The sequence below is a fragment of the Aedes albopictus genome, chromosome 2, assembly GCF_035046485.1.
Source record: "Aedes albopictus strain Foshan chromosome 2, AalbF5, whole genome shotgun sequence".
Taxonomy (NCBI): Eukaryota; Metazoa; Arthropoda; class Insecta; order Diptera; family Culicidae; genus Aedes; species Aedes albopictus.
The window spans coordinates 205455445-205478497 of NC_085137.1; the positions used below are offsets into that span (position 1 = coordinate 205455445).

Below are 23053 nucleotides of genomic sequence, written 5' to 3' on the forward strand. Positions count from 1 at the left end.
TCGCCGTGAGGAAATATTACATTTTATAACGTCGTATTAAGTATCAATATATTGTTGATAAACGTTAAAAAAATCATTCAATTCGGTACACTGGTTTCCGAGATATGACAGTTCAAAAATTAGTTGCCTAAAAAATAGAGTTTTACCCGAACGGTTCTAACTTTGCGAAATATTAATCAATCAAGCCTAAATTTGTACCAATGATGCACATATAATAGGTTGACAAACAGTCAAAATGCGAGATTTTTTGATCCACTCTATGAAAAGTTACAGCATGTTGGATTTTTTTGTGGGAGAAAAAAAGTTGCCTATCCCAAACATTTTGGCCATCCCCTGTACATAAGAGTTTATAATGGAGGTGTTGGTTAAACATTTCTTATGTAGTATACTAAAAATATCATGTTTTTTTTTCAATCAATCTTTCAATGCGTCCCTCCCTCATTGTTATCTTCCCCTTCTTCTCTTGTTCTTCTCTTGAAGGTTGAAACTTTAAATGAGGATGATTATGGTGCCAAAAAATGGCGATACAACATACAAACGTTATTTCATTTTATTAAATTTCAACATTTTTTCGGTTGTATTAGCCCTTTTAGGTGGATTTATCATCTTTTAAAATTATCTAAGTTTTTATTCGTCATGGTTATATTGTATTTTAAATAGATTTACTAAATATGATCAATAAAATTAACTTATATTCTTAGATAGGCGGCTTTGGGAACTTTGACCCATTCTCACCCCCTCTAAGGGGTGAGATTGGGTCAATTTTCAATCATTTGTAGTTTAGTAAGTGATTCATATAATGTGATACTTTTTTGCTAAACTATCATTGTCATATAGAAGAGTATACATACCAAATAAAAAGTTATTCCGACTTCAATTGCATTTGTTATTTAACAATTAATCTTTGAGTATCCTTTTTTGACCCATTCTCACCCCCAACGACGGTACTAAAAAGCTCTGCTTACTTCTAATCTCCAGGAACAAATGGGGTTTTGTCCTATGTTTCTCCAAAGCGATTTGAGTATTTCAAACAGGTTCAATGTTAGTTTTCTATTGGGTATTTTCATGGCGTGAAATTACTCCATAGTTTTATCCCGAAAGGTTGCGCGGTTCCAGATTTATCAGGTTACCTCGTTCTTTCTAAAATGCTTGGAACGCATTTTCGATTATCACATATGTGATGTTCGTCTGGCTAACACGCCTATTCATGTGAACATTTTGACAATTTTTTGAGATCCCTAAAGAAACCTGTCATATTTTGTCGGATAACTCAAAAACGAAAAGAAATATCGCAATTCTGAACACATTTTTGGCCCTTAAGGGTCCAAAAATCACAGATTTAAGAAGAATTTGTTTTTCGAAAAAAAAACATCATGTTTTTTTGAGACCTTTAGGCCCCGTGGGGGAGCCTTGAGATACGGACTTCAAATTTTGGCACAATAGTTTTTTTTAGCTAAACCGAGCGTTTTACAGTATTGAACTTTCAACATTTCCATCTTTTGCGAAAATAGGGACGGCCTAGTGTGCAACCGTGTGATAATAGTGCCGTTTTTTTACGCCAGACCTCTGAATCGCTCCTTCGAGTGCAAATGTTGAACAGCAAATTTGAAAGAGCATCACCCTGCTTCAATCCATCCAAGATCATAAAGGTAGACACAGAAGTAGACAATTCGTCTGCGATATTATTCGTTTTTCAGTGCTATAAAGGCTGGATATTGATAGTCTACATATTTTTGCTTACATCCATTGAGCCATTGGCAAAGGTACAGGGGATAGACAAAATGATCGGGATAGGCAAAATTTTCACTTTTCAAAAAATGGTCAAGTAGTTGTAACTTGTTGAAAAGTGCGTCGAAAATTCTGAAATTTTTACTGTAAGTTGGCCAACTGTTAATATCAACTGGATGTAGTGGCTCAATTTCTCCAACAGGGGAGGAAAAAAATCAATCAATCCATCCAAAACAATCCAAATTTGAAAAAAAAATCGGGGTGTGTAGAATTAGCATAAGTTAAAATACACAGAAATAAAAACTAAAAAAAAGGAAATATCGGGCTATTCTACATGAAGTTAGAAATATTCTAGAAAAAGGCATAATTATCCAACAGTCAATTTTAGACTGTAATGCGATGAAATTTTGAGCCTTCATGACTTACATAATGGGCTTTGTAAAACGTTTGATTTATAATTAAATTTGGCTGGCTTTTTTCGGTGATATGAATAATAATCGAAGTAAGGAGCGTAATGAATGACGTTAGGCAAGAAGATCGTCGCTGTGATTGGCCCTCTGTTAATTTCAATTTCTCTTTAATTTCTCATATCGCTCGCTTGCGTATCTATCCACCGTATTTTTTCATCACTTTCATTACTCCCTTTTACTTCCACTAGTACTCATATCACCGAAAAAAGCCATTTCTGTTTTTCAATTTATAGCCGAATATTTTGTTACTACCATTCAAAACATATTTAAGTCAATTAGAGGAAATTTAAATGAAATATTATAACCATCTTGAATTTTGAAGCTATATTGTAGTTTTGGCTCGTTTGGTGATTTATTAGAAAAATATTCTAATCGCTATGTCTTTTTTCATGTTAACACTTTTAAATTAAGTGACAAGTTTTTTGAAGCTCATAACACATACAAACTCATAATATAAATCATAAACGCTCAAAATTTTATAACATTTGGTTCATTGAATCCGGAGATATAACGAACCTATGACAAAAGGTCGAAAGACATAAGGCTGAAGGACAATAGGTCGAAGGACAAAAGGTTCAAGGGATAAAAGGTCGAATAGACAAAAAGTCGAATGGGACAAAATGTCCAATGGGACAAAAGGTCGAATGGACAAAAGGTCGAATGGAACAAAAGGTCGAATGAGATAAAAGGTCGAATGGGACAAAAGATCGAATGGGACAAAACGTAGAATTGGACAAAAGATCGAATGGTCAAAAGGACGAATGGACAAAAGGTCGAATAGGAGAAAAGGTTAAATAGACAAAAGACAAATTGGAAGACGTGAAAAAGTGATAAGAATTTGACAGAAAAACGACAATTAAAATTCCGATAAAAAAAACAATGATTCCAAAATTTCTCAACTACTTGAAAGAAAAACATTATTGAAAGATAGGAAAGTATCTACAGAAACTTGCAATAGCTCATATGCACCAATTTATTACCGCATTGCAATTCAAAATAGATGGGCATCTATTAAGGACAGACTTATTAGAATCCCAATATGACCGCCACAATGGCCGACTTTGACACCTACTCACGATTTTGAGGCTACAAATCTCTTCGTAAACAATACCAGCGCACCTGAGCTTCTTATTTAAAGCTTACTACAAGTGAGCAAGAACAAAATAATAAAATGCATTGTTGTTTGAAGCTTGCTTTTTGAGATTTGTGCGTCTGAAGTTTTGATGCACTGTTGAACCGGGATTTCAAGACGTTTGTCCTTAATGTTATTCATTAAAGTTAAATGTGCAATACAATATTCCTTGGATGAACAGCCTATGGGTAGAAGAAAGATGAATCATAGATGAAAATATTGTCATTTGAAACTCCAATCATTACAGCGATTTGATAAAACCAAACAGTCTATGAATTAGAGAAGTTTTATATGAGCAAATAAAATGGAATTATTTACCTATACAGTACATATAATTGGTAGGAACTGAATCAATGAATATTTCCGCAGTATAGTTAGGAAGAACAGCCATCGAATAAAATAAGGCAAAATTTCTGATTGAAATATAGGTATCTAAAGAATCAATAATTATTTCAGTAACATAACTTGAAAGAACAGCCTATAAATTTAAGAAGGAAAAATTCCTGAACAAAAAATCAAAAGTAATTGCCAGTAAATACTACATTAAGGCCGGACGGGACGGTGGTTGAATCGTCCGCCATTGCTCTGTTGTTAGTAAGATGCAAATCTCAAATTTCTACTTCATATTTTAGACTAGAAATTTGATCGTTCATTTGCTTACTTGTGGTGCACAATCGACTAAAGCTTCACCTACGTCAGTGCAGTGGAAATTGATATTTGCTTCTTCAAAATCGCGGCCTTAACACAACTTGAAAGAACAGCCTATAAACAAAAGAAGGAAAAAATCCTATAGAAATGTTAGTGGCTGAAATGCACATGATTTCTATAACAGCGCTATAATGTTTCTCTCAATGAGCAGCAACAAAGGCTCATCAAATATTTTTTCTTATAAGTGAGACACATCAGCTGGTAACTTGGTCAACTAAATTTTTTGTTCATTCGACCTTTTGTCCAATTCTACGTTTTGTCTCATTCGACCTTTTGTCCATTCAACCTTTTGTCCCATTCGACCTTTTATCCATTCGACCTTTTGTCCATTCGATCTTTTGTCCTTCGACCTTTTGCCCTAAAGCAGATATAACAGTCCAAAGCCAGCTGTCGGATGATTATAGCTTTTTCTAAAATATTTCTAGCTTCATGTAGAATAGCTAGTTTTTTTTTCCAAATTACGACCATTGATAAACAACTACACACCATTTTTTTTGAAATGCTTCCAGCACAAAAAACAGCAAAATAAATTGCTGAAATTCAGCAAAATAAATTGCAAAATTTCAGTAAAATTTTTGCTGAATTTCAGCACAAGTTGCTGATCAACTGATAAAATTGCTGGATGGTTCAGCAAGTTGAAAAATAATTGCTGATACTCAGTTAATTCGTATTGCTGAATGAAATCAGCAATGTTTGCTGAATACCAGCAAAGAGAATTTGCAGTGTAGTCAAATTACGGTGGAAATTTTAGAATTTTTTATGTATCTACTTTTCGAAAAGTTACAGTTAGTTGACCATTTTTTGAAAAGTGAAAGTGTTTCCGGCCCCGATCATTTTGTCTATCCCTTGTAAGTTGAAATATCTGTAATTATGAATTAGCGCATTAGTCTGACCGTCAGACTCTGACGGAAAATAACGCATATGAAGAAGTAGATTTCTACCCTACCTAAAACCTAAAAACACAAAAATAATGAAGCTAACACTTCACACTACCCAACTGACTTAATTTTTAGGATATTTATACTTTTTCACATGCAAATAAATCTTAAATTACGTTCTGACCATTCAACAGCTAACGATGACTCCGGAGTGGGATATAAACGATGCACATATACCATTTGTTCAGGACATTTCCTATGATAAATTCAACGATTGGGCAGATGGTCACTGTCGTTATATCTACCTTCCAACGGATGAGCAAGCTCGAAAGCACATTTCTGGCTGGGCTATGCGAAACACCAATAATCACAATGTAAGCATCCTGAAGAAAAGCTGCCTAGGCGTACTAATATGTTCGGCACGTTGTTGCCTACCGAATGGTAGCCAAATACATCTACGACCGGCGATATGTGATAAAGCCCGCAGAAAACAGCAGGGAAGAGCTTGTCCCAATCGAAGCTGTAAGAATGGGCGCCTGGAAGTATTACCATGCCGAGGACACTGTGGATACCCCGTTACACACTACTGGCGACATACGGATAAAGCCATATTTTTTCAAGCCAAAGGAAGTCACGATCACCCAAAGCCGGAATCCAAAACATCGGGCGAAACGAGAAAACTGGTAGGTGTTTCGTCGAAAACCAAAGCCAAAAAGCTGTCTGTGCTGCTACTGAGAGATGCAGCGCTAGGAAATAAAGTAAGTTGTGATGTTCTGAGTTTTCGCAATGAATTCTATTTGCTTTTCATTGTTTTAGCTTATGTCATTAAAAAATACATCGAAGACAACCAGTAATGTGGCTGGGGACATTCTGCAGCCCCCACCATTGATACCGGACTCAAATATTGGTAAGACATACATAAGCCTGTTTCAATCATAAATAACTACAATATTACTGTTAAACTTTTCGTTTCAGAGAAACAAAAATGCCAAACTTGTTGTAAGTTGCAGTGTTCGTGCAAAAGTGCAAATTCTCTTTGTACATTCGCCATCAAAACCAGTGAAATGCTTCCGCTAAGTAGTGGATTGCCCGATAATGCTTATGGATGTGTACAAGCTAACACGTGGTCTTGTTATTCGAATCCGATCGGTAACCAAATCTATGACACAGTCAGCTGCCCAAGTGGCCAAAATATTGCGAACAATATTGAAAGTTTTCAACCAGACGAAATCTTCCAGCTGGATCAACCTCTAAGATCAAATCCTCAGCAAACATCAAGTGTAAATCCGCCACCAACAACGTTGCTGGATCTTGGAAGCGGTGCAATTTACAAAAAATGTAATCAAATCACCCCAGACTACTTCATGGGAGGAAATGGCAACGTATTCGCCGACAATTATATGGGCCATACTGGATCGTGTTCTAGTGTTCCACAGTATGAAAGCAAAGCGTCAATCCAGTCGAACATTTACTCAACCAAATCAATTGGCTCTTCCGTTAGTCATATTCCGACCATTTCGCAGTATTCTTTAGACATTACAAAATCCATCAAAAAAGAAGCCGTATCGAAATCTTACGATTGTAATTTTGCTCAAAGGACACGATATGACTGTGATAATCAGTTGAACTTCAAAAAAACTAGCAAGATTATCGGCTCAGCTAATCTTATCAATAATAACAACAGTTCTGCCGTGCCGTTCGAGAGAACTGCAAATTCGTACGGAGCAACATGTGATGAAGTTAACTACTGCTTCCAAAATGAAACAAGTACTTATCAGCATAGCTATAATACCAGCTACGTGCCAACTGGGGCACTTCATTCTGAAATATCCAGTTCTAACATAAGTTACAGCTATCCGGAGGATTGCTATCGCTTTCCTGGAAATACCTACACCAAATCTGGCACTCACGGTGCCGGAAATGGATCGCATGTTCAACAGACAAATTCGGACATTCCAATTGCTTCGTATGATTTTTACTAAAATGTTTTAAACTACCTATGATTAATTGGATATTAATCAGTGTTTACGAATGCATATATCACATTTTCCTTCGGAGACTAAATTTCTGCGAATTTTCAGCCATTGGCATTTGGGAGTTAAAGTTGATGTGCCTTCGAATTTTACAACACATTGACGTTAGTAGATTTAGTAGCCAGAATTGACTTCCTCCAACATCTCGTATCCTTGTAACGTAATATTGCTTCCCAGACGAACACTGTCGTGACCGGTTTAGTCTACCAGATGTACTATGTTGTAGTGTAGACGCATTCACCAGCAATCCAATCATTACTGTTTTCACTACTTATAGATATCCAAGTAACCAAAAGTTCCGCTTCTCATGACAAAATGCACTTTCAAGTTCCGCGAAGTTCAGATACAGTTCCAAATGGAACTTTCTGGCTGCTTATTTCTTTTACAGAAAACAACTATTTAAGCATACACGAATAAAAGACAAATATGAATGTATCAAATCAATGAATATTAGGTTTGAACAAAAAAAAAATCCGCCTATCGGATGCGAACCGATAGTCGCTGCGTGAGAACCCTACACTCTACCACTGTACTATAGTTGCGATTGAATGAACAGCAGGTAAAGTCTGACTTGAATCGATTTTCTGTCGGCAGTTAGTTTTGCACATTTGTACAGTAGTGAAGTTAGCTTGACTTTGTCAAGTGTCTTCAGCAGCGCAGCGGTAAGACGGCAGGCTATCACGCAGGAGGATCCAGTTCAAATCTACATAGCAGCGACATGTGTGAAAAACCAGAAGCAATTTCCACCAACAGAGTTGTGATTCTGAAAAACACATTTTTGTTTTCGCATGAATTTTGTCAAAGTTCCGTCAGAAGCTGCTTAGAAGGCTATCCAGCGTGCTTATGTGAACTTTCAAGCAGGGTCGTGCAATTTCGAAAGGAAAACATGACGTACGACGGCTGTAGCAAATCGTTTCCCATGCGAACGGACTGCTGTGATGCTTCATCTCCAGTCCTGCAAAATATCAGTCTCAGTGCCTGTTTTTCAGCCGAAAATGAATGACTGCGGCGGTCGGTTTCAGTTCCTCGATGTGAGAACTGACAGAGTCCGAGAGCTCCATTCGTGAGCGACCCAACAAGATCAATTCCCAATCATCCACACACTACTCATGCTGAAAGGCCATTCGTCTCAAGCGGTGGCTTGTGAGAGTGAGTGCCCTATACTTTACCACGGGTGAAAACACTCAACTACAGAAAATTGAATGGAAATTTGGCCCTGTCAGCTCTCGCTTTCAGTACGCTGCGTGCGAGTGTGAGTACCTATTGCATTTCGCTCCCGTGTTGCTGATCGGAAAACAACAATGACAGGAAAACCAAAACGGAGAAAATGAAAAAAGCAAAATATCGCTATCATAAAGGCCTGTCGAAAAATTGCAGCACTGTTCATCTCTCACCCAGCAACACACTCGTTCGTTGCTGCTACAGAAACAAGTGTGTATGAAACATGGGATGATTGGATTTTCGTTTCATTTATGAGTCATTGAAATACTTCAACATGCTAAAAACACTATTTAAACCACATTTTTAAATAGTGGTGCACGCCAATAGAATGATAATTATGTTTTATGAAAGAGGATAACAAATTCGACCACTTAAATCCAATTAACCGGCGCCCGTAACCATTGAGAGACTAGCGCGCACCAGTGAGACACTAATGCTCTGACGGGTGAAGCACAACCAATGCGACCGGGTGGGAGACTACCGAGTGCTACGATGAGTGGAAAAGTTTTTTTTAACGACCGAGTCATTAGAAAAATGTATGAAACACTTGAAGTGACTCATTCAAATGTTGCATGAAAGTGTATCATTGAAACGAAATTGTACGCCCCTGCTTTCAAGTTCCAAAATTACTTAAAAATGAAGCTGCTTAGAAGGCTAATGAGCAACCTCGAACAAGCTGCTTAGCTTATAAAGTACCCTTTTACCTGAACTTTTGGTTACTTGGGTAGCTTCCAAGTATAGATGACAGTTCTCTTAGGTATGCTAGACCCTCCCTTGCATCAGTAGGTAAATAGTTTCGCACAGAGCTCAAATGGGATTTCTTAACTATTTTTCAGATTTTTCATGTATGTAATGGCGATCTAGCATACCTTAGAAACTGTCATCTACAGTATCGGACAATAAAAATGCACCAAAGCCGTTTTCCCATACAAACTAGTCAACTTTGGATTGTCATATCTCAGTTATTTCTCAACCGATTGTTTTCGGCCTTTCTGTGACGAACTACAAAACACTTCAATTTTTGAAAACTATTGAAAAAATGCGGTGATAACTATTGATACAAAAGTTACAGATAGGTTGAATTTTGACAATAAAAATGCACCAAGAAAAAAATTCCAAAGCAAAACATGGTCACGTCATATCATTATGGTGTCTTCGGCAAATATGTTTCTTGTGTGGTGATGAGTAAATTTGCTGAAGAGACCAACATGATTTGACTTCAGCATTTTTTGCTAAAAAATATTTTGACTTGGTGCATTTTTATTGTCAAAATTCAACCTATCTGTAACTTTTCTATCAATAGTTATCATCGAATTTTTTCAATAGTTTTCAAAAATTGAAATGTTGCAGTTCATCACAGAAAGGCCGAAAACAATCGGTTGAGAAATAATTGAGATATGGCTATCGAAAGTTGACTAGTTTGTATGGAAAAACGGCTTTGGTGCATTTTTATTGTCCGATACTGTATACTTGGGTACAGGTTTGCCATCATCAATCCAAACGTTGTATGTGTGTAATGCTCATGTCATCTGCAAAGCAGAAGAAATGATCTAATTTCGTGTAAATCGTACCCCAGCAGTTGAGCCTGGAACAACGCATTACATCTTACTTTTGTATATTAAGAACTATTATTAATAATACAAATGGAGTTATTATGCGTGAAGAAGACTTTCTGTATGAGCAGAGAATAAAACGATGTTGCTGAGCCCTGCTAGATCTATTTATTTGTTGGCAATCATTCCAAACAATCTATGCACAATCTGAAGGTATATCTTTATTCTGAGTGCTACAATGGCCGTAGCTTATCGTTTTAAATACTAAGGGAGCCATGCACCACACAAGGGCAACTACATGCATGAGTGCCCTCCATTGTCGCAGTCTCCGTCGAGATCTCCAATGAGCTGAGCTTCAGGGCAGTCAAGTTTGATCAAATGTTAAGGACGGACTTGTTAGAATGGCCGCCACAACGGCCGACTTTGGCACCTACTCACGATTTTGAGGGCACAAAACTCTTCGTAAACAAAACCAGCGCACCTAAGCATCTCATTTTAAGTTTATTACAAGTGAGCAAGAACAGAATACTAAAATGCATTGTTGTTTGAAGCTTGCTTTTTGAGATGTGTGCGTCTGAAGTTTTGATGCACTGTTGAAGCGGGTTTTCAAGATGTTTGTCCGATACACCAATTCTTAAGTAACTTCAAACACATCTCCATCAATCGCACTAATTCAGCACTTACACAGCTTGCCCTGTTTCTGTCTCACAACCGGTCATCTCTGGTTGCCTCCCCTCGTGGACTTTTGGTCATACACAATTTTAGAAATTTTTATGAACCCATACTGCCCCCACTTGCAGTTCCAATTGGCTTGTCATCACTTTTGAGTTAACGTTATGGAATAGTCACGTGAATAGTCATCAGTTTCGATGTACATACTTCTAAAAACTATAATTAAACTGAACAAATTTAAAGTGATCATAATATTTTTTACAGTTATGTATTCAGGTGCAGGAGTTCTTCCAGCGATCGCTCCAGGAATTCTTTCAGATTGTAGATTAAAATTGCGATTTTCCAGGAGGACTTACAAATGCCTCCAAGAGTTACATCAGAGATTTCTCCAGAAGCTCATTCAGGAGTTCCTTCAGGGAACCTCGTAGGAGTTCCCTAAATAATTATTATAAAATTATAATTTTAAGATTATAATCAGGCATATCTCCAGGATATTCTTGAGGAATCTTTCATGGAGTTTCTACAAGAATTCCTCCAGGATTTCCTCCTGGAATTCCTCCAGGCAACTTTTTAGGGGATACCTCCTGCAAATCCTTTCCCCTACCCGGAAAAACTCTCTTTGAGAGATTCCGCTGAAAATCCTTCGGGGGTTCCACCTGGAAATCCTTCGGAGATTCCCCCTCGAATTTCTGCAGGGATTTCTCCTGTAATTTCTTCAGGGATTCCTTCTGAATTACCTTCAGAGGTTCCCTTGGACTTCCGTCGGGAATTCCACCTGAAATTTCCTCGGAGATTCCTGTTGACATTTCTTAGGGGATTCTTCCTTTCTTTGAGGATTCCTCCTAAAATTCTTTCGGGTATTCCTCCTGATATTCCGTCGTGGATTCCTCCTGGAATTCCTTAGCTGTTTCCTCCTGGAATTTCTTTGATGATTCCTCATGGAATTCCTCCGGGGATTCCTCCTGGAATTCCTTCGGAGATTCTTCCTAAAAATTGAAAAATTTGAATTTGACGTGGTCGCGCCTCTGATGAAATGTGATACCCAAATATACATAGGCTTCAGTATTTTGTGCATAATCGTGGAATCAATAAATTAATTTATTCACCGTGAAATACATCTAAACTAGTTTAATGTGAAGATTTTCGTTTAATGCTAATCCTAACATTTGGTATCGAACACATCCATGAACGGGAAGCTAGCACGCTCCGGTCGCAGCAAGTCCAACAGGAAGCAAACCGTTCCGGCGTAGCCCTCGTACAGACTAAACGGACGATCCGGATTGCGAGCATATCGGATGAACTCTTCATGCGTTAAATATTCCATGAACTTGATAGCACGGTAGAGGTATTTGGGGTCGGCGGTCAGTCTGTAGAGAAGAAGGAAGACGTATCCACTGCCGGCCACACCATGGCATATGCCCGGGCCCTTGCGCAGCAATCCTTTGCGCCAGACAAGATCCGCACAGCGAACACATGATTGTAGATATTTTGGGTCTTTGAAAACGATGTAAGCCTTGGCCATAAGATACACTATTCCAGGTGCACCGTGGCACCAGTGAACCAATGTTTCATCTCTCGTTCGTTGTAAATAGTCCTGAAGGGTTACCGGAAAGTTTCCCTCGGCATCCTGTAGGGATAACAAACTATTGATTGTGGCACGGACTGCAGCCAGTTCCGTGCAATTCGGATTCGCTTGGAATGGTGACTCCAGCAGCATGTGCATGATGGAAGACACCCCGTGAGCAGCTCCAAGATATTCGTCTCCCCAGCAATGGTACATCAACGGGATTGGACTGCGATGCGCTGCCGAATAGCGTTTTCCACTCTCGATTATAACTCCACAAATAGTATTCAACGTGTCATGAGCGAACAATTTCTTATCGATGGTCTGATGCAGCCAATAAATACCGCTCAAGTATCCCGCTCTTCCAAAGAGCAATTCGTCGCTTCCGTTTTTATTGAAGTCAATTTTCTTGCACACGGTTATGCCGGATGCAAAATTTCTAAGATCCTCGTCCATCTCCTGTCGTTGTCCCATCTTGTGACAGATAGCTGCCGAAACCGCATAAATCCCCGCATTTCCACAGAGATACGAGCACCGTTCTTCAGCCCGAGCTGCATAGCGAACAGCTTTGCTCTTGGCATTGGCTACGTACTGCTTGGCATACTGTAGGGCATCCGCTCCGAAAAGTCCACTTTCGTGCAGTCTCAGAAACATATACGCAATGCCAGCATCGCCCACATATAAATCACCCCGATGGTCGCTATTTCTACCCGGTTTCGTATTGTCCACGATGAGGTTTACGTAGGATTGAATCAATCCTCGGATGTGGTCGTCATTTTTCACCACGGGACCACCTACATAATCCTGGAACGGATTTTGAAAGAAACGTCCTCCAGCACCGCCACCGCCACCACCACCACCACTAGACATTCGTCGAGCTGAGATATGGCTGCTGCTGCTGCTGCCGAACAAAATAAAATTGACGGAAAATCGATGCTGTATTGATCTGAAAAACGAGACACGATTAAACATTTGCCTAGGGGAAATGTAATTTTCTTAAGTTTTGTGTTGGATTTTCGCTTAGTGATAGGAAAACACAAAATAATGAAAATTTTCCCAGGGAAACTCTTACCTATCGATCGAAGGATCCTTTTATCCTGTTTGTTGTGGTTCTCTTCTTCGGCGCCTTGCCTGTTGAGTATCAGCTTTATGATTAGGGATGCTCAGCTCGTTTCATGAGCTTCAGGCTGCAAACTTTTCTGAATCCTGATTACATTATAGGGCACTGCACTGTTTTGATTTTGTATGGGATTTTGACATTTCCTGGCCTTGTTGTTTACTAAATCTCAATGAGAGCGAAAGAGGGGGTGAGAGTTTCGTGCAGAGCCCTATTGAATGATTCCTTGACTAATTTCATGCTGTTTGAGCAAAACTTTGGGTAACTTTGTTGTTGTATTTTCCATTTCTTGCCTCTTCAAAAACACAGTTACCCAAAGTTTTGCTCATATAGCATCAAACTATATATGTATACTATACATAGTTTGATTGCCTATGATTGCCTATATAGGTAGGTAAGGAATCATAATTCCCACGCTTTTTGTACCATTTCTAGCACTTCACTGATTGTATCCTGTCTGGACTTCGATTTGAATACGTCGCAAGTTCTCTGGAAATTTGGCGCATATATGACTTATTTTTTAATGGTTTTTAAGTTTTAGTAGCGTGAAAGCTTATTTGTCATGACTGAAACCCATCGTTCAAATTGTATCTCTACAAAGGCCCATGTTTAGATGGAATAGACTATGCTTTCCACTTTAAACTAGTTTAATTATTACATTGTGATCAGGTAGTTTCAATCATTCTCCAATTCATATTGAAAACAATGAAATATTTTTTTTTTTATTTCATAAACCTCGCGACTTTATAAAGTCTCTTAAAATTGGTTCTAATACATGATGTGTTATTTCACTGCGTAAATTATTCTTGTATGTGTGTCTTTTTCCTCGAAGAACAGTTTACTACTGTTGCTATGCTATACGGTACTTACCTTAACCCTTTATAAGGCCGAGAAAACTAGAAGAGTTGTCAAAGCGTACTATTATGGAAATGATTATACACATGATAACATGTACAAAACAATTTTTGTTCGAAAGAAACTCTCAAAAATCTAGGAAGAGATCGAAGTAAGCCTTGCCGCGGCCGGTCGAGTTTTGCTTTGCGTGTCACATTTTTTTTCGAGCTCCGGTTTCCTTTTGTTTCGCGTTTTGATCGGTGATTTGGCTGGTGCTATGCCTTCCGGATCATTCGCTTGTGAGTCTACTTATACATCCGGTAGACGCGTGTTCCGAATATTTTTCGCATTCTGTCCTATGCATGGCAGCACCCTCGTGTGGATTGCAGTGGCTTGTGACATTACAGCGGGTGGTTCGGCTGCCAGCAATACGCCACCCCGGGAGTCAGTGCTATTTTGCGGAAAAAAAATCGCGAGGTCGTCAATTGGCCTTTTCAGTTAACAAATTCTATTGGAAAATGTGTAAATATGTTAAATAATTTGGAAGAAAGACAAATGAAAGTGTTGCTTTATGCCTACAAGAAGATGGTGAAGATGGTGATTGAATTTTACTTCAGATCCTGTGGCTGCTCTGTTATTCTTCGGAAATGCTAGGATTTCACCCAGACCAAGATACAGATATGCTGAAATACTCGGTGAGAATGTTCCTTTTCTTATTTTGTTTTCGAGTGCAGTGACGGGCCATTTTCAACTGGTGCTCCGACACCCGGACAAGGAAACCGTTCTCTGCCGTACAATATATGCTTTGTTTTCGCGAGTGTTCTTCCGTCACCTGTCGGGTAATTTTTTCAAATGGCCACGCCGCTTCTGAGCTGGCGGAGCCTAAAGTAACAATGGAGTTGTGTGAGGCAAATAGTGATATATATATATTCACGCATCTGTAAAGTTTTCAAACGGACCCGGAGGCCTTGCGCAACGAACATGAAAGGGAGTGTAGAATTGAATCTGGAGTAATCTGAACTAATGACAGAGCCTCCTTGTTTTTTTCTCCCGCAATGTTGTAATTTTGGTTCGTTGTGATAATCACAAGATCCAAACTTGGTTCAGGAAGAAATTGATTTATATTTAATGATGTGACTTTCGAATCTTATCATATCATAGTTTTCTGATTGAATGGCATATTTGTAGAAATTTCGTATTTTAATGTACTTACTATATGGGCTTCTTTCTCTGTACTTTCGGGGAAGGGATCATTATATTTTTTCTCGTTTCAGAGAGCGAGTAATGACGCTTAAGCCTAGGCTCCAAAGCCAGGACACATGGACAAATGCCTGTGTCCCATCCCAGGAGAAGAGACGCCAACTTAAACGGAGTGTGCATTAACCTTCTTAGCCGCACCACTCCCAACGATTTTATATTCAAACACCATTCCCCTAATACGAAACGGCTGGTACGGTTGTCCCCGTTTCTTCCTTTACTCAATTCAAAAAGGTTTGTCAATCATGTTATTCACAAGTGGATAACCTAATTGCCTTAAATTTTTGAATTATCTTCCTACCCATTAGTCTGCACAGTGGGCCTGGCCATTTTAATATTTGTGTCACGTCTCTGACATGCTGCAAATATTAATGTTGACAAGAAAATATCAGAAGAAATTTTGATATTTCCAGGATGCTTTTCAATACTGGCTGTGCAAGCACTAGAATAGAATAGAATAGAATAGAAAGAAACTCTCAAAAATCTAGGTGGCAATATAGTTGCCACTGCCCGTTTACCCCAAAAACGAGCTTTTGAGGTGGCAATATAGTTGCCACTGCCCGTTTAGGCCACCAGCGCTGGTGGCAATATTCTTGCCACTGCTCGTTTAGGGTATTTTTCTTCTTTGTACTTCGACAAAAAGCCGGAAAAGAGATTTTAAAGTGAATTAGGGCTTAACCCATAATATGAACTGTGTAGTTCATATCATGTCAACCCATAATTTGATTATTTCTTAAAATATTTACCAAATCTATAATTTTACTATAAGTTTGAGCTAATTTTCTTCACGCGGTCAAATTTAGCCATTTTTGAGACTACAAATGGATCCCAAATTGTTGTTAAAGCTTTGTTTAGTATCAAAAAAAATACCAGGCGTTGTTAGTTATCCCAATTTTGCGTGAACCAAAAAAATAGTTTGAAATAAATTGTTATAAAACAGAAAAAAATACAAACAGTAGGTGGCAATATAGTTGCCACTGCCTTATAAAGGGTTAAACCCAAAAATCCAATTAACTAAACAGTTGAAGAAACGGAGACGGAAAGAGAAAGAGGCGATGTCAGAACCAGTGACTGTGAGTGATTTGAAATTAGGGGAACGGAATCCATCTTAAGCAAAGCGCTCCCATTTTCATCCTACCTGAAACAAAGCAAATAACCGCAATTTGTTTTGTTTTTATTTATAAATCTTTCCGTTAGGAAAGAACATGCAAGACAACAAAAAGAATGGTATGAATAGGTGTCTAAAATATCTGTTTTTGAAATAGGATGGACATAGAAGAATAGGCTGAAGAAGGGTACTCATACCGTATGTGCAATAAAGGTTAAATAATCAGATTATAAAGATTATAATTTTTACAAATCAAAACCACTCAATAAGTACTTGAAATGCGCCTTTACAGCAGGCTATTATCCGTATATGCGCCTTAAGGACAGACTTGTGAGAATCCCAAAATGGCCGCCACAATGATGGCCGACTCCGGCACTTACTCACGATTTCGAGCGCACAAATTTCTTGCGAAAAAAACCAGCGCTCCTGATCTTCTTATTTTAAGCTAATTACAAGTGAGCAAGAACAGAATAATAAAATGCACTTTTGTTTGAAGCTTGCTTCTTGAGATTTGTGTGTCTGAAGTTCTGATGCACTGTTGAAGCGGGACTTCAAGACGTTTGTTTTTAAGTGCTGCCTTAATGCAGGTTCTGGCCCAACGTACGGCTAATTAAATGCTGAAGAAATGAACAAACTTTGTTCCAAAAATCCACCTTGTTTGCACAGTCTGTACACTTAAAAAAATTCGCACATATTTATTGGTAAAAATCCATCTCACTCCATTATTACAATCTATATGCGCGCACATAAACGTTCTCCACGCAAGGTTGCACATAAAATCTAATAGTCGGATGGAAAATATGTGCAGCGGCATATATATTCTAAATGCGTAATTTGAATTTATGTGCGATGCATTTATTTTTCGAGTGCAAAGCTTGATAGCAAAATTCTATGTGTGGGCACATGGAAACTAGATGCGGATTTTTCTTAGTGTAAATAGCTGAATAATTCTCAACAAAATCTAAGTGAAGCCGTGGAGCCAATTCATGTGAATCTTTACAAATATCTGAGTAATAAGTATTTACTAAGTTTTATTTATGTGAGCTATTTCTTGATTCTTGACCCACTGTGCTCCAAAGGGTCCCACCATAAACTGAAAATCGAGGGCTGTTACAAAAGTGTCGATTTGAAAACCGCAAAATCCGCGTCAAGTCATTTGAAATCCGCGCCGCTAGTACAAAGCCAGAATTTTTAGGAGAAAATCAATTGATTATTTTATAAACCGATTTTTAATTACTAATCCATGACTTTGTATAACCACTTCTACATCAAACAAGAGTTTAAACATGTTGCAAACATGCTAGTTTTTTTTAATTGCAACAAAAAGTTTTGGATCAATAATTCTTCGATTGCTTGTCAATAAGGGTGTCTACTATTTTACGAGTAAAAAAGCAGCAGTTTGACGAAACTTTTGAAATAATTTATAATCAACATTATGATAGAAATTCTGAAATCCTAAAAGATCATTTGAGAGAATTACAAGAAAATTTTCAGAAACTTATTGAGAAATTCATTAATTACTTTCTGCAGAACTTTTTTTTTGGTTAGGATACACATGGAGTAATACAATGTTTGATTAAATCACCACTAAATTTTATTCCTTAAGGTGATGTTTATGAAAAAGGAAGCATTTTATAAAAAAAATGTCTGGCAAATGTTCTGAACATTCAGTAAGAGATACTTAGAAAAGGATGAATTGATTGGATCATTAATGATAAGAGCTTCTGGTCTTGTCTAGTCTAAGGATTTTGAAAGCTTCAACAATTTTCTGCAAAAAGAATTCTCCGAAAATTTTACCAAGAATCCCTTTAATAACTGTGCTTCGCTGAGCTCCTTGTCTAAATGTTTGATGTAAGCGCATTTGAAAACCATTTCCGCAAAATCCGCGCCGAAATTAACAAAAACGTGCGAAATCCGCGCGAAACGCAAAAACCGCGAAAAACGCAAAATTCGCGCCACCTGTAACAGCCCTGCGATTTCTATAGTTTTTATAAACATGTACCGTCAAACGGGGTGACTTGCAACACTTGATGTCTTCTGTCTATGTTTTTCAACGAAACATAAAAATCGGACATTTACATACCAAAAATCAGTTGAACTATAAAGTGCACATACTATCTGAGTAGTAGCCACGATTTTTACTTTTATGAAAATAGTTCCAACAAAATATTCATAAATTTAACATTAGTCTGAAAGAGTAACAAAAATGCGAGCCTCGAATCGTTACATGCAAAACAATGAAAACAAAATTTCCCAAAAATAATATTCTATATGCGAATTCTATACATAATGAGCTATATGAATTTCCATTTTACTTTATAAAAATATTACAATATCTTTGTTATATTCATATGTTTTGAAATATTGTACCTAGACGGGGTGACTTGCAACACTCATTTTCTTAACAATTCAAAGTCTAGAAAAACGAAATATTATTATTTAACTAATAATTCACCAGCAAAAGTCTGAAGGATCATTATTTGAACAGAAAAATACATTAAAACTTATGTTAAATTAACAATTAGTAACTTAGTGTTTTTGAGCCCAGTATTTCCATATAAAAATTCACACTTCAATTTCCTATGTAAAAACAAATGTAAAAATAAGTATGTCAGCCCAAACGATATCACAATAGCAGCAAGAATACTTATCAAATATGCTTGAAACTAAAAATTAATATCTGCGTGTTTGAAAAGGAATTTACATTTGGTGTTGCAAGTCACCCCGCATAACGTCTTGTATCAAAAACGACCTTATTTGGCTTTTTCAACATGAAAAAATAAATCAATCTATAACTTGTTCACTCTATTTTATAGAGGGGCCGGCTATTAAAACTATTACAAATAGTTTGAATTTTAAAATTGAGTTTAATCAACATTTTTTGTTAGTTGAAGCTGAAAAGTGTTGCAAGTCACCCCGTTTGACGATAATCACTAGAATGTAGAAACCTAGCTATTTTTAAGCTAATGTTTGTCGCATGCGTACTTTGCGATGGAGTGTGATTGATGATGTATTACAATTTGAAGTCTTTATATTTCTGCAAAAATTTGTCAATACAGACAGAGAATGCAAAATTACTTATAAAAATTGAGTTTTTACAGGAATTATTTTACTTTTAGTTAGAAGTTTAAAAATTTTGAGAGATGTTTAGTGTAAATCTGCTTGGACTGTTTTCACAAATGTATTCTAAATCTATTTTTTTACTGCTAAACATATTTAATTGATACCCATAATGTTTTATGTTATAAAACTCATTATTTGCATAAATAAAGTAATAGTAAAAAAAACATATTAGAGTAAAATAATCCTTAACAACCCAATTCGGACTGTTTTATTCTCACCATTCACTAAAATATGTATAGATGTGAGGCAAATATCTCACTCCGTTTTAGATGCTCATTCGCTCTCAGGGAGAACCAGTTGTTAAAGAGTGTGATCACATGTTTTAACACTACTACCACGGTACACGTACGTCACCCGTGCGAGAGAAAGTATCTATATCTGCTCCAATGCGCGTGTTGTATTCGAATCATACAAACATGCATATAACATAAGCCGATGTATACAAGGTCTAAAGTTCATTACTGGACACTTGTTTTGTTAGTTGCTTCGAACTGTTGAACGCTTTTGGTTGCATTTATCGCTGGTGAGTGTTTTGAGACTGTTCTTCAATCTATCTTGAACTTCTGAATATTATTTTCTTTTTCGAATTTTAGATAACAGCAAGTTAATAAAAATGAGTAGTAATCTATTCAGAGCGGTTATTATGGGAGCCCCAGGCTCTGGCAAAGGCACAGTGTCTGCACGTATCGTAAAGACATTCAACATGAAACATATCTCCAGCGGCGACATGCTTCGTAACAATATCGAAAAAAGCACCGAGCTAGGAAAAATAGCCGAAAAGTACATCAAGGAAGGAAAACTGGTCCCGGACATTTATATAACAAAGTGTATTCTGGGTGAGCTGGCCAAACTTAAATCCAGTTCGTGGCTGCTGGATGGCTTCCCGCGAACACCGGAACAAGCAGAGGATTTGTGGCGCCAGGAAAAAATCGACTCCGTGATCAACTTGGATGTTCCGTTCGATGTGATCGTTGACCGGTTACGCAGCCGTTGGGTCCATCTGCCCAGTGGTAGGGTGTATAATATTGGATTCAACGATCCCAAGGTACCCGGTAAGGACGATGTCACCGGTGAACCTCTTATCCAGCGACCAGATGATGATCCAGTGGCTGTACGGAAACGTTTAGAGATCTACGACGCTTGTACTAGACCACTGAACGAATATTTTCATCAACAAGGAGTATTAGTGACTTTTAGTGGCAAAACCACTGACGAAATTTGGCCAAATGTAAAACAATATCTCGAAAGTAAAATCATTAAGAAGTCGTAGGCAAACAGTAATAGGTAGGCATGTTTATGCAATGTTGTAATTCAGGTCCAAGGCACAAAAGTAACGTTATCAGTAGAGCAAATAGGCCAACAATAATGATGTATTCCAAGACTGATAAGGCATTTTTTGGCATTATGCATTGAGTTAGAAGAGATAAGAACCGTTGGGTGCTACTTAGATGTCAATCAAGTTTCGTTTAATAGTGCATCGTGGGTAATAAACTTGTTGTGAAACAATCATGATTATATAAAGCTCTTTCATTTATGAACAGTGTTGAGTTCTGCGTTTCTTGAAATTAGCTGATATTAAGTATAATATTTGAAATGTACAATCTAGACAAGGGAGACTCAAAACAAAACTTGGTTTATTGCATTCACACTTTTAGAAAAAAAAAACAATAGGACACGCGGTGAAGTATTAGATTTATAAGCTAAATTTGTGTATGGCAAGATGATAATTTCGTTTCTGCAATGCGTGGGTATATGTTGGGATTCCTTGTTTAATGTGATGCTGTTTGAGTAAAACTGACATGAACATTGGATAACCAACTTTCGAGTCTAAACTCAATCCTGTGTTCAGCGCTAAGGAACCCAGCTATCAAAAGCCGATAATCTTGAACGTCAACACTCGCGAGGAAGTGGTAACGAGGAAGTGTCCTCGTGCTCGCATGCAACAGCATGTTAGGTGTTAACGATTCTGGATACTGGGGATCTTTTTTCCGTTGACGTTGCAGACATTCTCGTCATTGTTAGGCGCTTCCGTGCGGCTGAAACTCGAGTTCCTTATAGGCGCATCGGCATGGACCAGGTCATGATGATTCTTCCCCTGCAGTTAGAGCACTTCTTCTCTGACTTGCAGTTCCTCCTCGTATGGTCGGATTTCAGGCAGATGTATCAGACCTTGCAGGAGTTTGCAGCAGACCGACGATGATCAATCGCCAGATTACGAAAGTGCTCACTGTTCTTCAGACCAGAGTAAGAACTTGCCGAGCACAGGGGACACTTCCTCGTTACCCTCGCGAGTTCCTATCGAGTGTTGACGTTGAAGACTATCAGCTTCTGTTTCCCCTCCTTTACGGTCTCCAAGTTTCTTAGCACCGGTTCGCCTACTCCATTACATCGCCAGAAAAGGGGGTAAGTCTCGCTAGTTCTTGCTTTGTATTGCTCGAAAAGCAGGATCTTGTGCCGTTGCATTCCTTGCGCCGTTGGTACATCACTCCTGACATATCCCACACGCCGTGGGCAGACGCATTCCACACGCCGGGGGCCGATGTATTCCGCATGCCCTGGGACGAAGCATTCCGCACGGCGGGCGATTGGTAACGCATTGGCTACGTCGGCTGATTTTGACTGTTCTGACTCTGTAAGCCAATCTACCACGTGCTTCGAGACGCACTCATACATACATACATTTATTTGTTCAACATCATTAAGACAAGACATAATCAACAATAGTGCGCCACAATACTCGGTTTATGGCTGCCGCTCTCCACTCTCGGTCGCGCCCAATGCTCGCCAGGTCCGCCCATCTTGCTCTCTGCGCTTCACGCCTTCTTGTGCCAACCGGATCAGTTGCAAACACCAGCTTTGCAGGGTTGTTGTCCGGCATTCTTGCAACATGCCCTGCCCACCGTATCCTTCCGGCTTTGGCCACCTTCTGGATACTGGGTTCGCCGTAAAGTGCAGCGAGCTCGTGGTTCATCCTTCTCCGACACACGTCGTTCTGCTGCACACCGCCAAAGATAGTCCTTTTAGCACGCGTCGCTCGAAAACTCCGAGTGCTTGCAGGTCCTCCTCGAGCATGGTCCTTGTCTCGTGTCGGTAGAGGACCACCGGTCTTATTAGCGTTTTGTACATGGTGCATTTGGTGCGTGGGTGAATCTTTAGCGACCGCAGTTTCTTCTTGAGCCCGTAGTTGGCCCGACTTCCGCCGATGATGCGTCTGCGTATTTCACGACTCACGTTGTTGTCAGCCGTCAGTAAGGTTCCGAGGTAGACGAATTCCTCCGCCACCTCGAAAGTATCCCCGTCTATCGTAACATTACTACCCAGACGGATCCGGTCGTGATCGGTTCCGCCTACCAGCATGTACTTTGTCTTAGCCGCATTCACCACCAGTCCGACCTTTGCTACTTCGCGTTTCAGGCGGCTGCACAGCTCTGCCACCGTTCCAAATGTTCTGGTAATAATGTGCATGCCGTCCGAATTTTGTGAAAATCGTTCCCTGGCTGTTGAGCCCGGCTCATCGCATCACACCTTCCAGAGCAATGTTGAAGAGTAGGCATGAGAGTCCGTTACCTTGTCGCAGTCCCCGGCGAGGTTCGATTGAACTGGATAGTTCACCCGCAACCCTTACGCAGTTTTGTAAACCGTCCATCGTTGCTTT

At 38.7% G+C, this 23053-nt stretch overlaps 3 protein-coding genes across 3 annotated transcripts; 2 read left to right on the top strand and 1 right to left on the bottom strand.

Annotated features, from left to right (window-relative positions):
- The first annotated feature begins 5099 nt into the window (after nt 1-5099).
- LOC109414044 (uncharacterized) lies at nt 5100-7006 on the top strand. Its single transcript, XM_029869011.2, has 3 exons — nt 5100-5674; nt 5733-5823; nt 5892-7006. The coding sequence occupies exons 1-3, from the start codon at nt 5117-5119 to the stop codon at nt 6896-6898; spliced, it is 1656 nt and encodes a 551-aa protein (XP_029724871.2). The 5' UTR covers nt 5100-5116; the 3' UTR covers nt 6899-7006.
- Nucleotides 7007-11458: 4452 nt separating this feature from the next.
- LOC109397498 (lanC-like protein 3 homolog) lies at nt 11459-13172 on the bottom strand. Its single transcript, XM_019669798.3, has 2 exons — nt 13032-13172; nt 11459-12905 (listed from the first exon to the last, which is right to left on the bottom strand). The coding sequence occupies exon 2, from the start codon at nt 12827-12829 to the stop codon at nt 11555-11557; it is 1275 nt and encodes a 424-aa protein (XP_019525343.3). The 5' UTR covers nt 12830-12905; nt 13032-13172; the 3' UTR covers nt 11459-11554.
- A 6592-nt stretch (nt 13173-19764) lies between these two features.
- Nucleotides 19765-20919, top strand: LOC109414024 (GTP:AMP phosphotransferase AK3, mitochondrial). The gene is made up of 2 exons (XM_019687757.3): nt 19765-19921; nt 19992-20919. The coding sequence occupies exon 2, from the start codon at nt 20012-20014 to the stop codon at nt 20666-20668; it is 657 nt and encodes a 218-aa protein (XP_019543302.3). The 5' UTR covers nt 19765-19921; nt 19992-20011; the 3' UTR covers nt 20669-20919.
- Nucleotides 20920-23053: the final 2134 nt, after the last annotated feature.